Source organism: Capsicum annuum, chromosome 7, assembly GCF_002878395.1.
Source record: "Capsicum annuum cultivar UCD-10X-F1 chromosome 7, UCD10Xv1.1, whole genome shotgun sequence".
Lineage (NCBI taxonomy): Eukaryota > Viridiplantae > Streptophyta > Magnoliopsida > Solanales > Solanaceae > Capsicum > Capsicum annuum.
This window is the reverse complement of record NC_061117.1, coordinates 221828269-221846020: the sequence shown is the minus strand read 5'-3', so window position 1 is coordinate 221846020 and position 17752 is coordinate 221828269. Positions and strand designations below refer to the sequence as shown.

The 17752-nt window shown below is 34.0% G+C and overlaps 2 protein-coding genes across 2 annotated transcripts; both read right to left on the bottom strand.

Moving 5' to 3' along the window:
- Positions 1 to 1832: 1832 nt before the first annotated feature.
- LOC107876911 (uncharacterized mitochondrial protein AtMg00810-like) lies at positions 1833 to 9131 on the bottom strand. Its single transcript, XM_047394177.1, has 2 exons — positions 8865 to 9131; positions 1833 to 2177 (listed from the first exon to the last, which is right to left on the bottom strand). The coding sequence occupies exons 1-2, from the start codon at positions 9129 to 9131 to the stop codon at positions 1833 to 1835; spliced, it is 612 nt and encodes a 203-aa protein (XP_047250133.1).
- A 4055-nt stretch (positions 9132 to 13186) lies between these two features.
- Positions 13187 to 15871, bottom strand: LOC107877405 (berberine bridge enzyme-like 21). Its single transcript, XM_016724055.2, has one exon. The coding sequence runs from the start codon at positions 15770 to 15772 to the stop codon at positions 14057 to 14059; it is 1716 nt and encodes a 571-aa protein (XP_016579541.1). The 5' UTR covers positions 15773 to 15871; the 3' UTR covers positions 13187 to 14056.
- Between the last annotated feature and the right edge of the window lie 1881 nt (positions 15872 to 17752).

Sequence of the window (17752 nt, the reverse complement as noted above, 5' to 3'; positions counted from 1 at the left end):
CAAATTAGTCGGGCTCCAACGTGAATTCCGAACATCGGATGGAAAACTAAAAAAAGAAAAACAAAAGTACGTATTTATTTTGCCACCAAAATGCTTAGCTGTCATTTTCTGTTTTTACTCCTACAGTGATATCTGAATTAGTGGTGTCAAATAGGCAGTTGGGATGAATTTGAATTGTAATATGGTAACCCTCGGATCATAATTCAATTCTTAGTGAGTTTTAAATAATTTATTCATCTTTTTATAATTTGTTTGGTACTTAATATTTTCTTATTATAATTATATATATAAGTATATCATATCAAATAAAAAATATCTTCTTAAATTAGATGAATCAAAATAGACCGAGTCAATAAAATAAATGAATCATTAATATACTTAAGCCTGAGTGGATTGGACAAAGTTATAATTTTACACCTAACATAAACAAATTGTTTCCTACCAACTGTCATCCTTGACAAACTTTATTGGTTTAGTTAAATAACTGCACTGCTTTTGGTAGTTTAGAAACAAACTATGACAGCGAAGTGCAAACTTAAGTTTAGGTTTACATGCAAATTAGTTGAGAAAATGATAAAAATGTACCCCAAACATAGGGTAGGTCTTAGATGATCATTTAATTATATGTGATGTCTCAATAATGATTAACTTTATTTTATTAGCTTTTATGATTAGTGATTTAGCTGTTAGCTATCTAAAAAGCTACGATAAAATTTTTTTGACAAGTAAAAAATTTTACTTATTAAAAACGATTAAACTGTACTAAGTCTGCGATGGTACAACCACCAAACGCAGCAAGCATTAACACACACAACTATACTACTAGTTCAAAGTATGAATAAGTCTAACTGGTTAGCTATCTTCAAGGATAGAAATTGAGCCTTGCCTAACGAGCCTTTAAACACTACCTCTTGGACGATCTTCCTAATGATCTTCTGGGGTTCACTTTTCTTCGCCTTGAACACACTGCTATTCCTTTCAATCCATACATAGTAGACACATGTTGCCAAAGTCATTTTATATATTGCATCCGTTGCTCCATTGCCTCACAGTGGCGGAGTCAAAATTTTCACTGAGGAGGTTCAGAAGTAAATATACGGACTAGTCGAAGGGGGTTCAACATCTACTATATATACATAAAAATATTTTTGATCATGTAAAAATAGTATAATTTTCCGACGAAGGGGGTTTGGATGAACCCCCTGAATTGTATGTAGATCCGCCACTGTTGCCTTGTATCTGATATTGCGTCCACTCCAATTCTTCCGTCCAAGTCAAAACCTACCTGTTGATACCTGAAGAATTATGAATGATTACACTAGCAGCAGAGGAGAGAAGAAGAAGGATGATCAGATTAAGATTCAATAGATGAGAGAGGTTAATACCTTGTGTATTGAATTTCTTAATTGTCTATTATACATGAGGGAATATATATATATATATATATATATGTAGAGACTAACTACTTCTTTAACTGTCTAACAGTCACTGTAACTAACCAGTTACTGTGCTTAACTAACTTTTGGAGATTTGTATTTTTTGGCATGATTGACTTTTCTTTGGCTTCCATTCCTACTCCTCAACACTCCCCCTCAAACTTGGTACCGCAAAGAGATTGACAAAGCCAAGTTTGGACATAAGATACTCATGCTGAACCTTAGTTAGACTCTTAGTGAAAGCATCCGCAGGTTGATCATTAATTGAAATGTACATAGTTCTAATGAGCCCTTGTTGAATTTTCTCCCTCACAAAGTGACAATCTATCTCGATGTGTTTGGTTCTCTCATGATAGACTGGATTAGCAGCTATTTGCAAAGCTGCCTTGCTGTTACTTAATTAGTTACTGGCAATTGTAGTTGAACACCTAAGTCTTTGATTAATCCAATCAACCAAGTTAATTCAGCAACTGTAGATGCAAGGCTCATGTATTCCGACTCAGCTGAGCTTCTAGATACAGTTGACTGTTTCTTAGATTTCCAAGAGACAAGTGAATCACCTAGTTTGATGATAAAACATGTGATTGATTTTCTGGAGAATGCACATGCAGCCCAGTCTGCATCACAATGTGTTGTAAGAGTGTCCTTCTTGCTACTAGACATAAGAAGTCCTTGACCTGGTTTTCCTTTTATATATCTGATGATCCTGAGTGCAGCATTCATATAAGACTGCTTTGGCTGCTGTAGAAATTGACTTAATGTTTGTAAGTGAAATATTTATTTCAAAAGAATTTTTTACTTGGAGAGAAAGAAAGAAAAGGGAAAAAAAAGGAAAAGGTTTGCCGCCTCAAACTTCACCGTCTCACATTTCCTTATATATATATATGTTAACCAATGAGAAACATATATGAAGAAATGAAAAAAGAAGAGAAGGCTGTTATCTTTCTTTTTTCTTTAAATACTTCTTTCTTCCTCCATCAAAGTTTTCCATTTTCATTCTTGGGCTAAGCTTTTGGCTTTAGTTTGTATAATCAAATTTTTACTTTAACTTGTTGGTATTTGTATTATTGATTTTGTTGATTCCTGTACCCTCTGATTAATTAGGGAAGACTTATTTAACTCTGAATATCCTCTAATTAATCAGGGAAGTGCTTGTTTAATCCTGAGAAAACATTTCACACTGCTCAAATTGTTTCTTAGGACAGTGCCTAGCACGGCTCAAGTATAATTAATATATTAACTGGTAGAGAAGCAGTTAGATTACTGTTATAATTGTCATATTGATTACAGTATTATCACTAAGGTAGCAATAGTATTATACAATGTTATTTTATTGTATTGTTAATATTATTAATATAATATTTTGTCAACATTTAAATAATATTGTTGTTATTATTATTTTCGTTATTCCCCAACAATCTAAGAAACTATTGCATATAATTTTGATCCTAAGACTGTTGATAATACTGATGCTAGTGTTGCTCTAGCTTCTTCCATTCCAATCAGTTTGTCAAAAGATTATGGTACTGCAGGTACTGCAGAATACAGGTATGAAAATAAACTTGGTTGTATGCCCAATTTTACTAATAGAATCTTCATAGAAAATGCATCTCAATGCAAGAGAATATGTGAAAGAAATGACAATCCCGTTAAGTCAAAAATAAATTTGACTGAAACAGATGATATAATTATTGCGGCCATTTCGAGATTGAATATTGAGACTAATGTGAGAAATTGGGTGGTAGACTCTGGTGCTACTAGGCACATTTGTATAAATAAAAATAATTTTATATCATACACCTAAGTTGAAAAAGAAGAAGAAATTATTTATCTTGGGACCTCGAGAACTATTCAATTTCTTGGAAAAGGCACAGTTCTTCTTAAACTCACATCTGGTAAAACTTTGGCATTGAGCAATGTGCTGCATGTTCCTAATATCAGAATTAATTTGATTTATGTGGCATTATTAGAAAAAAACTGGAATAAAGGTTATATTTGAAAATAATGAGGTCATATTAACTAAATATGATAGTCTTATTGGAAATGGATATTGTAATCATGGACTTTATATACTTGATATTATCAATGATAATGCATCAGCTTCTACTTATACGATTGAGTCTATTTCCTTATGGCGTGCTAGATTAGGACATGTTAATATTAAATGTATAAAGAATATGCAATCACTTGATTTAATATCTGGTTTAGACTCAAGTAATTTTGCTAAATGTGAAATATGTGTTGAAGCTAAAATTACTAAAAAGTCATGTTTTTCAGTTGATAGAGAAACTGAATTGTTATTTTTTATTCACACTGATTTGGGTGATTTAAAACAAACCATGACTAGAGGTAGTAAAAGATATTATGTGACCTTTATTGATGATTTCTCTAGATTTACTAAGTTGTATTTGCTTAGAAATAAAAATGATGCATTTGATGCTTTTGTGTCTTATAAATTTGACGTTGAAAATCAACTTAGTAGAAAAATCAAGAGAATTAGATCTGATAGAGGTGGAGAATATATATCTTTAAATGTTTTTTGTGAAAAAAAGGTATTATTCATGAAGTAACTTCGTCTTATTCTCCTGAGTCTAATGGTGTAGCTGAAAGAAAAAATAGGACACTGAAAGAAATGATGAATTCTATGCTAATTAGCTCTTGTGCACCTGATAATTTGTGGGATGAAGCTATTTTATCTGCATGTCATTTACAAAATAGAATTCCTCATAAAAGAACTGACAAAACCCCTTATGAATTGTGGAAAGATTTTAAGCCTAATTTGAAATATTTAAAAGTGTAGGATTGCCTTGCGAAAGTTCTTCTTTCTCAACCTAAAAAGAGGAAAATAGGTTCTAAAACTGTTGATTGCATGCTTATTGGATATACTGAACATAGTGTTGCATACAAATTTCTTGTCTTGAAATGTGATGTACTTGATAGTAATACTATAATTGAGACAAAGAATGTTGAATTCTTTGAACATATTTTTTCACTATGTGATAAAATCTCTCATGCACCCATTAAAACAAAAAATGAATCTACCTCTAATATTGAGGAACTGAGAAGGAGTACAATACCTAGAAAAGAATATTTTCCTTATGAAAATGATTTTCAAACTTTTTTAGTTGATAAAGAACCATCAAATTATTTTGAAGCTATATCTTCTTCTGATGCTAAATTTTGGAAAGAGGCAATAAAAATTAAACTTTATTCAATTATGAAAAATAATACATGAATTTTAACTGACTTACCTCCTGGTGCAAAATCGATTGGTTGTAAATGGATTTTCAAAAGGAAACTTAATTCGGATGGATCTTTAGATAAATATAAAGCTCGGTTAGTAGCTAAAGGATTTTTTCAAAAGCAAAATATTGATTACTTTGATACATTTGCACCAGTAACAAGAATTGCTTCTATTCGGGTATTAATTGCTTTGGCATCAATTCATAAGCTTTTTATCCATCAAATGGATGTGAAAACAACTTTATTAAATGGAGATTTAGAATAAAAATTTATATGGTTTAACCTGAAGGATGTGTAATTTCTGAACAAGAAAATAAAATTTGTAAATTAATTAAATCTCTTTATGGCCTTAAACAAGCTCCGAAACAGTGGCATGAGAAATTTGATCAAGTCTTAATAAAAGACGGCTTTTCTTATGTTGAGGTGGATAAATGTGTTTATACAAAGGTGGTAGACAGTGATTATGTGATAATTTGCTTATATGTTGATGACATGCGTATATTTGGTACATGTTTAAATATTGTGGAACGTACCAAATTACTTTTGTCTACTAACTTTGATATGAAAGATCTGGGTGAAGTGAATATGATATTGGGAATTAAAGTTATAACGAGTGAAAATGGTATAATGTTGTCACAAGAACATTATGTGGAAAGACTTCTAAAGAAGTTCGAATGTTGGGAAGTAACTTCTGTATCCACTCCTTATTATGCTAATTCTAAATTAAAAAAGAATAATGATGACTCAGTTGCTCAGTCTAAGTATGCACAGATCATTAGGAGTTTGATGCATTTAATGAATTTTACTAGGTCTGATATAGCCTATGATGTGTGTAGACTGAGTAGATATACCCATAATCCCAATAATGAGCATTGGTCTGCATTAATACGATTGATGAAATATTTGAAATGAATCGTGAATTATGGTATCTCGTATAGTGGATTTCCTTGAACCTTAGAAGGTTATTGTAATGCAAATTGGATCTCTGATTCAGATGAGATAAAATCCACTAGTGGTTATGTGTTCACACTTGGTGGTGATACAGTATCATGGAGATCAGCTAAGCATACGATCATTGCTAGATCAACTATGGAATCAGAGTTTGTGGCTCTGGAGTTAGCTGGTACTATTGCCTCATAGCCCTTTGAAAAAGGATGATCTGTTGTCTCATAGCCCTTTGAACAAGGATGATTTGTGGCCTGATATCCCTTTGAAAAAACGATGATCTGTTATCTAATATCCCTTTAAAAAAGGATGATCTGTTGGCTAATATCTCTTTGAAAAGGGACGATCTGTTGTCTAATATCCCTTTGGAAATGGATGATCTGTTGTCTAAAATCCCTTTAAAAAAGATGATCTGATGCCTCCTGTGTATACACACTGTGATTGTCAAGCCGCAATTGCTATTGCGAAGAATAAATCCTACAGTTGTAAGAGTAGACATATGAAATTGAGGCATGATGTTGTTAAGCAGCTGCTGAGAGATGGAATAATTTCCATTGATTATGTGAAGTTAGAATTGAATTCGGCCGATTCACTGACTAAACCCGTGGAAAGAAAATTAATTCTTCAAACCTCAAAAGAGATGGGATTAAGGTCAATATGATTGTCAATAGAGATTGTAACCCAACCTATGTGATTGGAGATCCCATGAAGTAGGTTCATATAGGTAATAACAAGTCGATATTGACTCTGCACATTATTGAGAGTGCTTGAATTGCTACTAAAATGGAGGGATGAGTTATTAACTCTTAATGAATTCATAGTCATTATGGATGGTGTATTTAAAACAGTGTACACTTGATGAATTCACCTATATGAGAAGTAGAATGAGGCCGTTCCTATGAGACTTTTGGCCTTAGTCTCTAGAGCTCTCATGAATACCAGGCGCGCGCATGGCCTATTGGTGCAAAACTGCGTTGAACAATAAAATTACGGTCAAAATGTGATTGATAAAGTCCCTGGCTTACAACAAGAGTTATTCGGTTCATAGAAATATTATATTTCACCGGTAATTCTGTAAGTTAAATTTTATTGGTGTAAGTTTGGTTCATAGTCCAAAAGACACCAAACCTACTGCATTTTGTCCATACAAATCCAACAAGTTAAAACATTTTTCTATAAATTCTTTTGAAATAAGATAAAATGGTCTGTTACCCTTCCAACCTGTAGTCGAAATACCAACTACACACTCAACCTTTTAATGTGACCTATTACCCCCTTGGACTTATTTTTACCGAATTTATTACTCCCTCCCCCCCCCCCCCCCAGTTGCTGATGTGTCACTGGACGTGACTACGCGCGCCCATAGGCGCGTCAGTTGACTTTTTTTCACTTTAAAATCATTATTTTTTGATTTTCACGTCATTATTTTTAATAATTATTATTTTTTCTTAATAAATATTGGCTTTTTCTTTTATTCTTCTTCTTCAATGACTTCTTCTTCTCCTTCTTCTTCTTCTTCTTCTTCTTCTTCTTCTTCTTCTTCTTCTTCTTCTTCAATTCCTTCAATGATGCAACTTTAATGGTGAAATGACGATGAACAGTGACAGCGCCGAAAAATTTAAAATTCCGTTGACTTTTTTTTTGATGAATTTCACGTAATTCGATTCAACATTTTGATTCAACACGTTGATTCAACATTTGATTCAGCTTCACGTAATCAATGACATTTGACTTTTTTGATCCAACATTCTCACGTAATTCGAGTTCTTGGATGTCATTGAAAAAGAAGAAGAAGAAATGTCATTAATGAGTTCTCACTTGAACTAAGAACTTCGATTAAAAAAACTTGAAAAAAATTAAGAATTTGAATTCTTAAATGAGGAGATGAGGAAGATGATAAATTAATCTTCAATGTCATTGATTAGTTCTTGGATGCTATTGAAGAAGAAATGTCACTGAACCCGAATAAACTTGAAAAAATTTAAGAACTTGAACTCTTGAATGAGGAGATAATGAAGATGATAAATTAATCTTGAATGTCATTGATGAGTTCTTGGATGCTATTGAAGAAGAAATGTCATTGATGGGTTCTTGGATGCCATTGAAGAAGAAGAAGAAGAAAAAGAAGAAGAAATGAAGAAGAAAAATTGAAGAAGAAAAAAGAACAATAATAATTGTCATTGATGGGTTCTTGGGTGTCGTTGAAGAAGAAGAAGAATTGGATAAGAAGAAGAATTGAAGAAGAAAGAAAAATAATAATTGAAAAATAATAATGTCAAATTATTATTTTTTTAGAGTAAAAAAATAAAAAATGACGTGGCATGACGTGGCGGCGCGTGCATCACATCGCATTTGCAATGACTGGTTGTCAGTTTTGGAGGGTTTAATAATTCCACATTAAAATAGTCCAGGGAGATAATAATTCCACTTTAAAATAGTTCAGGGGAGTAATAGGTCACATTAAAAGGTTGAGTGTGTAGTTGGAATTTCGACTAAAGATTGGGGGGTAACAGACCATTTTCTCTTGAAATAATGTGGGGATTGTAAGTGAAATATTTATTTCAAAAGAATTTAACTTGGAGAGAAAGAAAGAAAAGGAAAAGAAAAAGAAAAAAAAAAGGAAAAGGTTTGCCGCCTCAAACTTCACCGTTTCACATTTCTTTATATATATGTTAACCAATGAGAAACATATATGAAGAAATGAAAAAGAAGAGAAGACCACTTTCTTTCTTTGTTTCTTTAAAAACTTCTTTCTTCCTCCACCAAAGTTTTCCATTTTCATTCTTGGACTAAGCTTTTGGCTTGGGTTTGTATAATCAAATTTCTACTTTAACTTGTTGGTATTTGTATTATTAATTTTGTTGATTTTTGTACCCTCTGATTAATTAGGAAAGACTTATTTAACTCTGAATATCCTCTAATTAATCAGGGAAGTGCTTGTTTAATCCTGGGAAAACGTTTCACACTGCTGAAATAGTTTCTTAGGACAGTGCCTAGCACGACTCAAGTATAATTAATATATTAACTGGTAAAGAAGCAGTTAGATTACTGTTATAATTGCCATATTGATTATAATATTATCACTAAGGTAGCAATAGTATTATACACTATTATTTTATTGTATTGTTAATATTATTAATATAATTATTTTGTCAACAGTTAAATAATATTGTTGTTATTATTATTTTTGTTATTCCCCAACAATTTCTGCGCACTATAGGCTATATCTGGTCTTGTGACCGTAAGGTAGAGTAGTTTCCCAATTATTCTCTGATACATCCCTTTATCAGCAAGGATTTCATTATTAGAAGGTGTGCCACCTGTAACATATTGATCATATTCTTTGGTTGTCAGTTTTACATTAGTATCCATAGGTGTAGGAGTTGGTTTAGTAGCACTGAGTCCTGCTTCAGAAATCAAATTCGGAGCATACTTCATCACTATTCCTTGCTTTGATCTTGCAAATTCAATGCGCAAGAAATGCTTTAGCTCTCCTAAATCCTTCATTTTGAAAGCTTTGTGTAGAGCTGTTTGGTCTCAATTATCTGCTCAAGCTTGTCACCAGTTATTAGTATGTCATCTACATATACTAATACAATTATTATCCCTTCACTTGTTTCCTTGATGTATAGCGAGTGATCATATTGACTGCGCACAACTAATAAGAGCTTCAGACAATTTTCTATTCCATTGTCTTGGGGCTTGCTTCAGTCCATACAAGGATTCTGGAAGTCTACACACTTGTCTACCATGCCCCCCTTGACTGTCAAAACCTTGTGACGTCTGCTCTCTCTTACTTCTGAACCCCTAAGGTAGTTCCATGTATATCTCATCCTCCAAATCACCTTGAAGAAATGCGTTGTATACATCCATTTGATGGATGTGCCAGTTTCTTGTTGATGCAATAGCTAAGATGGTTCTGAGTGTTACCATTTTAATAACTAGACTAAATGTCTCTTGATAGTCAATACTTTCCTTTTGACTATAGCCTTTAGCCACCAATCTTTCCTTGTATCTTTCAACTTCTCCTGAGGCTTGATATTTAACTTTATAAATCCATTTGCATCCAATTGGTTGCTTGCCTTGAGGAAGTGATACAACCTGCCAGGTGTTGTTATTTTCAAGAGCTGCTATCTCAGCTTGCATAGCCTCCACCCATTTAGGATCTTTAATAGCTTCTGCATATGTGTTTGGTTTAACAATATTAGAAAATTTAGACATATAACATTGATATTTAGAGGTCAAGTTATCATATATCATATGATAAGTAATTAGATAGAGGATAAAGAATATTATCATTGATTGTTAATGGCATAAAATTTTCATCCATCCAAGAGGATGTATTCCTCTTGTAGATTTACTTTGTGCATCCTCGGTTTGTCTAGCAGTAACACTTCTTGTTTGTCTAGCAGTAACACTTCTTGTTTGTCTAGTAATAGGTGCAGTGATAGTAGCATTTCTTGATTGTGCTGCTCTGGGTACAGTAGAAGGAACTACTGCAGTAGGCAGTGTAGATTCAAATGAAGTTGAAGTAGTAGTAGTTGACTGTAGTTGAGTGAAATCAGATGTTGGAGAGTGAGACATCTCATTATAACTTATAGATACTGGAATATCTGTGTCAAGCAGCATATTTGTATCATTAATGGGAAATATAGCATGGTGAGTTTGAGTAGTATTATTTTTAAAAGGAAAGCTATCTTCCTGGAATAGTACATCTCTAGCCACAAAGAACATCTTGGTAGTAAGATCAAATAAGATATAACCCTTCTTAGTTTCAGAGTAGCCTATGTGTACAAATTCTCTTGATCTAGGCATAAGTTTATCTGTTTTATTCACAACCTTAGCATAGCACAAACATCCTAATACTCTTAAGTGATCAAGAGAAGGTTTCTTGTTATAAAGTTTTTCATATGGAGTTACATTATCAATTACAGGTGTAGTTAGTCTATTAATCAGATATGTAGCAGCTTTAACACAATATCCCCAGTATTTTAAATGTATGTTAGCTTGAAATCTAATGGATCTTGTCATTTCTAAGAGATGCCTATGCTTTCTCTCAGCTACCCCATTCTGTTGAAGGGTGTAAGAGCAAGATGTCTGATGTATGATACCTAAGTTAGCAAGCAGTTCAGCACACATGTTATTCACAAATTCAATGCCATTATCAGTTCTTAGAATTTTAATGCATGTATTGGACTAATTTTTAACATAAGAAAGAAAATGCTTGAGTATAACAAATACATCAGACTTTAATTTGAGAAGATATATCCATGTCATTCTTGTGTAATCATCAATAATAGTAAGGAACCATTTATCACCATCACAAGTTGCTACCCTATAGGGACCTCAGAGATCCATATGAACCAAGTTAAAAACATTTTTACTATATGTCATACTAATTGGAAAGGGCAACCTAGCTAGCAAAAGGACAAACACTACATGTAGAAAGTTTATTATCTAAAGGATCCTTTGACATAGAGAATAGTCTACAAAGAACTTTGAAGGGAACGTGGCCAAGTCTTTTATGCCATAGTTCAATATTATAATTATTTGTATGTGTCACATTGGAGCAGCTTGCTCTTGTATCTCCTGGAAGCTTTTTGTTCAGTAAGAAATATAGACCATCTCTTTCTCTACCAATCTCCTTCACCTTCCTATTCTAAAGATCCTGAAATATGCAAAAATTAGGATAAAATGTAGCTGAACATTATAACTAACTAGTAGCCTTGGACACTGACAATAGGTTATACTTAAATTGTGGTAAATGAAATACATTTGAGAGGGTTCTACTGTCAGACATGTTACTTGAACCAGTGTGCGTTACTTTTGACACATCACCATTTGGTAACATAACTTTCAACGGACACACAGACTTAGATATTGAACCTTTATTCAGAAGCTTAATATCTGAAGTCATGTGATTGGTAGCTCCTGTGTCAATAATCCATTCAGGTGGATTATGTGTGACTAACAAGTCACTACAATTACCTGCTATATTCACAGAATTAGCTGAAGGTGTTGATGACATGCCATAGTCCTGAGTCTGTAACATTTGATAGATTTGTGTATACTGCTCAAGTGTAAACTTGGTGATACAGATACCAATCTTGCACCTCCTTGTGCATGTTGATGTAGTTGACTTGACTGTAGTTCATATAGAGTCCCAGAATTGTCAAAAGAAGATTGAAGATCATGTTGATATTGAGGTTGAAATTGCCAATCTCCAATCATAGCATTGTGTGTACTAGGACCTGTTCTTCTTTGTTTGACCTGTTATCATAATTTTGCCTATAACCAGCATTACCTCTAGTGTCAACATTTCCTTTGTGATCTATATGCTTAGGATACCATGATGAATAGCCAACCAGTTTAAAACAATTAAACTTGTAATGCCCTTTCAATTTGCAATGATCACAGAAGGCAGTAGGATTGTAATTTGACACATAATCCTTTTTTCCTTTCTGGTAGCCACCTCCAGGGTAAGAATTCTTAGAATACATAGCTAAAGCCTCACCTGCATTAGGAGTAGCACCAAGAAGTCCTATGGCATTGACAGATTAAGCCACCGATTTTTGACTTTCATCACTCATTATCATAGAGTAGGCCACGTTGACAGTTGGTAATGGTGACATTAACAGAATCTGGCTTCTTGCTTGAGAATAAGTGTCATTCAACCTCATACAAAAATTGGTATAGCTTTTTTCTTTGCAGATGAACCACAAACTCTCTTGATATTTCACAATTACAAGTAGCGGATGGAACCATAGACTCAAATTCATCCCACAAACCTTTCAGTTTAGTAAAATAGACAGAAACAGACTGAACTCCTTGTGATATGATAGCAATTTCTTGATGTAGATTATAAGTTCTCGACCCATCAACCTTATCAAACCTCTCTTTCAAATCTTGCCACACAATCTGGGAACTAGATGCATGTACTACCCCTCCAAGAAGATCAGTAGAAACTGAGTTCATCAGCCATAACAGAATAATGACATTGACTCTTTCCCATTGATTTCCCAATTCAGTAGGAAATCTATCTTTTGACCAAGAACCATCAACAATGCCAAACTTATTGCGACCTAACAATGCTATCCTAACTGATTTGCTCCATACAATATAATTCTCACTCCCTTTCAATTGAAATGACACAAGAGAGTTACCTGAAATTTGACAGATAAAGGGGGTGATTAATATCTAAAGCAGTCATGGATTGATAGTTGATAGCGCCATTATTTTAAGAAACTGATGGAGCTGAATTCCCAACCCTATTTCCAGTAGAATGTACATCAGTAGCCATGGATAAGAATCAGAGAATTTCCCAATAAAATTTCAGACAGAAAAAAAAAACTGTCAAGTTCTTGAATTCAAGAAGAGACTTAGAATGAGGATCGCGTATGAATACTGATTTGATTCAGTCGGCTTTGATACCATGAAGAATTATGAATGATTACACTAGCAGAGGAGAGAAGAAGAAAAAACCAGAGAAGAAAGAAAACTAAAGAAAAAGAAGAATGATCAGATTAAGATTCAATAGATGAGAGAGGTTAATACCTTGTGTATTGAATTTCTTAATTGCCTATTATACATGAGGGAATATATATATATATATAGCTGTAGAGACTAACTACTTCTTTAACTGTCTAATAGTAACTGTGACTAACCAGTTACTGTGCTTAACTAACTTTTAGACATTTGTATTTTCTGCATGATTGACTTTTCTTTGGATTCCATTCCTACTCCTCAACAATACCTAGCCACTGAAGGAGTTTGGACCATATATTAGCAGCATAAGGATACATAAAAAACAGATGGTCCATATACTTGCATGGTTCTCAGTGCAAATCGTTGCACCGGGGCAATGTTGAGTCGTCTATAATCCTCCATTGTAGTAGTCTATCCCTAGTGTGGAGTCTTCTCAAGGCAGTAAGAGAGCCACTTTGGAGACGCCATGTTATTTCTAAGCATATTCCACCCATCTACCACTTGGAAGTTGCCTCTCAATTTCACATACACATCTTTAATAGAGAAGGCATCCAAAGCTTCAAGTATGTCGGCTTCCTCAAGATATTGTCTAGGCTCCTTCTATGTGCAGAGTCCCTGGAAAGGTCCGACCACAAGGATTTATTGTACGCAGCCTCACCTTACATTTTTGTAAGGGGCTATTTCCAAAGCTTGAACTCGTGATCTCCTGATCACATGACAACAACTTTACCAGTTACTAAGACTCCCCTTCTGCTTGCTTAGGCGTGAATTCCGATAGAACTACAATAATGAAAACTCTACCTGTTCAAATTTGTCATAAAACTCGAAGTTGGCAACCAAACGTATCATAATGGCGAATGATTTAGACAAAGGCTATACACTTGAGTCCTCATTGTATAGGCATTTGTGAAAAACCTTGTAACTTACACTAGCAATCTACGAACAAACTAAAAAAAAATTATGCTCGTTAATATCAAGCATTCACCTAGAACTAAAACCGAAGATATGGTAAAACAACTCCCTTTGTTTTCTTTCCCGAAGCTGTGAGTTTGAGTAGGAATACTCTGTTCGTTTCTGAAGAAATTCGTTGGATCCACTGCTGATTTCACTTTCACCAACCTATCGAAATTGTTCTTGAAATATTTAGTTCCATATATTCTTCCTTCTTCCAAGCTGTTTTTGCCGTGATCATTTGTACCAATATCAAGATCTCTGTAATTCAAATAGGCTTCTCTTGGGTTGCTTGAAACATAAGGGGTCATAAAATTGTACATATCTCTTATATGTGAAAGATGTTCTTTTTCAATCACTACTCCTTCCTCGTCCCAATTCACTGCGTACTGAATCTTGAAAAGAACGCTTTCTCTATGGGGAAATGGCGTTTCATCTTCATGAATTTCAGCCATTCTCCCTCCATAAGGATTGAAAACTATTGCTACTTTTTCCAAAGAAATTACCTTTTTAAATATTGAATCCAAGCCATCTCTAGATATTGGTTCATGTACGTAATCCGATTTCCTTTTCAAGAAATGAGATGGGTCCCCTGTTCTATTCAACAAGGAAATTGGTTTTGTTGTGTTAACGAAACTCGCCCATCGGAGTACTGAATCAATCCAGCTCATTTCGAAACAGTCTTGTTTTATTAATCCCAAAGCTGGTAATTCATTGTTTATGAGTGACATTAATCTACTCGAATCACCTAGGAACAACGCTATGAAAGTTGCTCGTATCGTCTTTGTGTTCCTTGCACCTTTAGTCTTGTTTTCATGTTTCGTTGTGATGTGTTGTATAAGTAGCCTTATAAAGAGATCGTTGTCAATTTTGCTAGCCACATTCTGCCACTGGACAACAACGTCAATGACATTTTGGTTGTCTAAGAACCTTTCAACTCTGAAGTACGTCACAGTTTCAGGTACTCGAACAAGTCGAATTTTAAAGGCTAAAATGACACCAAAACTAGCACCACCACCTCCTTTAATTGCCCAAAAAAGATCTTCACCCATAGATTTCCTATCAAGAATTCTACCATTAACATCCACGAGTCGAGCATCCAATACATTATCAACACTCAGTCCAAATTTACGTAGCATGTTCCCATATCCACCTCCACTAACATGTCCACCAACACCTACAGTATGGCAAACCCCCGCTGGAAAACCGAGAAGGTTACTCTTCGTCCAAATGTTATAGTAAAGTTCTCCTACAGTAGCACCTGCTTGTACCCAAGCCGTTTCAGCATACACATCCATGTAAATTTCGCGGAGATTAAACATATCAAGCATAATAAAAGGGACATTCGAGATATACGAAATACCCTCATAATCATGACCACCACTACGAATTTTAAGCTGTAAATCACTCTCTTTAGTACAAAGAACAATAGAAGAGACTTGAAATTCTTTAGAAGGTGTGACAATTAGGACCGGTTTAGAAGTAGTGAAGTTAAAGAACCGGCGGTTTCTTATGTAGGTTTGTAAAATGGGGTTAAATAAGGGGTTGTTTGTGGAGTAGACAATTTGGGAGATGTCTTTTTGGGGAATTGATTTGGTTGTGAGGCAATTGACAAATGAATTGAAGGACCCATGAGATAAGGTATTGCACAAGATTAGAACAACAAGGAGAAGATGAGAAGACATGGTTGATTGATGATTGAGAAACTTCATTCATTTGGCTTGGTATCTTAAAAAAGGGTATTGTTTATGTAAAGAGTAAAGCTGCTTAAGAGTGAATAATCTCTTCGGTTTCGGTTGGTTACATTTGACGTGATTGGAAAGTAATTTTAATATTTTAATATAAATAATAGGATAAAGTAGTAGGAGGATTAGTTAAAAGATTATGTCAAATATGGGATAAAGGATTAGTTCTTCGTGAGAAGGTACGGAGAACACGAATTAGCTAAGAAGGTTAGTGTATGTGGATGAGTCGTAGCTATTAGTTAGATGTGCTTTGCGGTACCCTGACTAATAGTCATTGGACTTTGCACATAGGATGAAGTTTCCAACTAGGTGGGTCGGGGAAGGTGGGTGCTTGCGATTTGTTAGTGTGTAGTGCTATTTAATGGGTGCCTTATTTCTATTATTTTATTTTGTCTCATGTTTTATTATGACTTTATTTATTGTCTTTATGTCTTGAGTCGGGGGTCTATCGAAAACACTCTCTATTTCTTTAGAGGTAATGATATGAAATACGTACATTTTACCCTCCCATACCTCACTAGGTAAGAATACAGTGGGTATGTTATTGTTGTTGTATTCAATTTGGTGTACCAAACAACGCTTACAAAAAATTTTCACTCCCTTTGTTTGTTTGGCTTAAAAATGAAATTTAATAGTCTTGTAATGCATTTGAAATAAGTAGATTACAATTAAATTAATGATTATTTGAAGGCATAAAATATTTATAATTATTTATAAAAAAATTAAAATTATATATTCAAATAATTATAAAATTTATGTACATAATTTATCGATTTGATGTAGTTATTTTTTGTTATTTTAGTTGAACTAAAATCAACCAAAATACTATCAATTTTTTTAAATTTAAAATCAAATCAAATTAAATCAAATTTAAAATCAATTTTTTTAGCCGATTTAGTTTGATTTGCGGTTCAATATGATGTTTAATCAAATCATGAACATTTCTACCCGTAAACATACATCGATAACAACAATACACCCAATAAAACCTCATAAATAAAATCTGAAAAAAAATAAACTATATACAAATTTTATTACTATCTCAAAAAAGCCTACTCGCAAGCATAAGAGAACGGTTTTCTCATTATTATCAAAACTAGTAAATTTGTTCGCACTTAGTTGATCACATAACCACTGACCAAGTGTAACTTTACGAATTAGCCATTTGGGCCAAGGGAGCCAAGGCCCAGTACGCTCAGTGGCTACCAGAAAAGGGCATTTGGGTCATTTGATCATTTTCTTCTCTCTCTTGATTGCATCTAACTCATTTCTACTCACTCAGTCCGGTGAGCTCTGATACGATGGCGGCGTGGACGGTGGCGGCGCGACAAGCAGCTAACCTATCTCGATTCCCGGCTTCCAAATCAGCTAGCTTAACAAAGCAAGGCGGGTTACTTATCCAGCGGCGCGGCCTTGCTGGCGGTGGTGGTAACTAATTAGCTAATTTTGCTGAAATTAATTAAAATTTAATCCGTTCGCAAATCTTATCATCTGCTTGTAAAAGCATTGTTAGCTCTATTTTAATTTGCTTGTCTGATTTTGATTTGACAGGGATTTAAGATAGTAAAAATAGATATAATGTATCAACATGTGTGTTATGCTTTTGTTTTAAACATGTTATGTGTAAACTGTAAAGTTAGAATTAACGAGTTGCCGATAAAGGAAAGAGACATTCGATTTGAAATGGAATAAAATAGAAAGTAAGACGAACAAATTGAAACGGAATCAGTAATAGCAAGCCAAATTTATATAGGCATTTGCCTTCCTTTTTCCTTTTTAAATTTGTTTTCGAAATTTATTTTTTAAATGCTTAGTTTGTGCTGACCAGACCCCACTATGTGGGACAGTGGGTTTGTTGTTGTTGTTAGTTTGTGCTGAGTTATGGCGTATATGCTCGCCTGCAAAAGTCATGTGTTTTCTGTTAAAACTCACGGAAGATAAGTGTCA

Bases quoted from the DNA above. Each gene is read 5' to 3' on its own strand.
- LOC107877405 (XM_016724055.2), bottom strand. From the start codon at position 15,772: ATGAAGTTTCTCAATCATCAATCAACCATGTCTTCTCATCTTCTCCTT.
- LOC107876911 (XM_047394177.1), bottom strand. From the start codon at position 9,131: ATGAAGGATTTAGGAGAGCTAAAGCATTTCTTGCGCATTGAATTTGCA. The intron at 2,178-8,864 runs GTCACAAGACCA...CAATTTCTACAG, and splicing joins GGAAACTACTCTACCTTACG to CAGCCAAAGCAGTCTTATAT.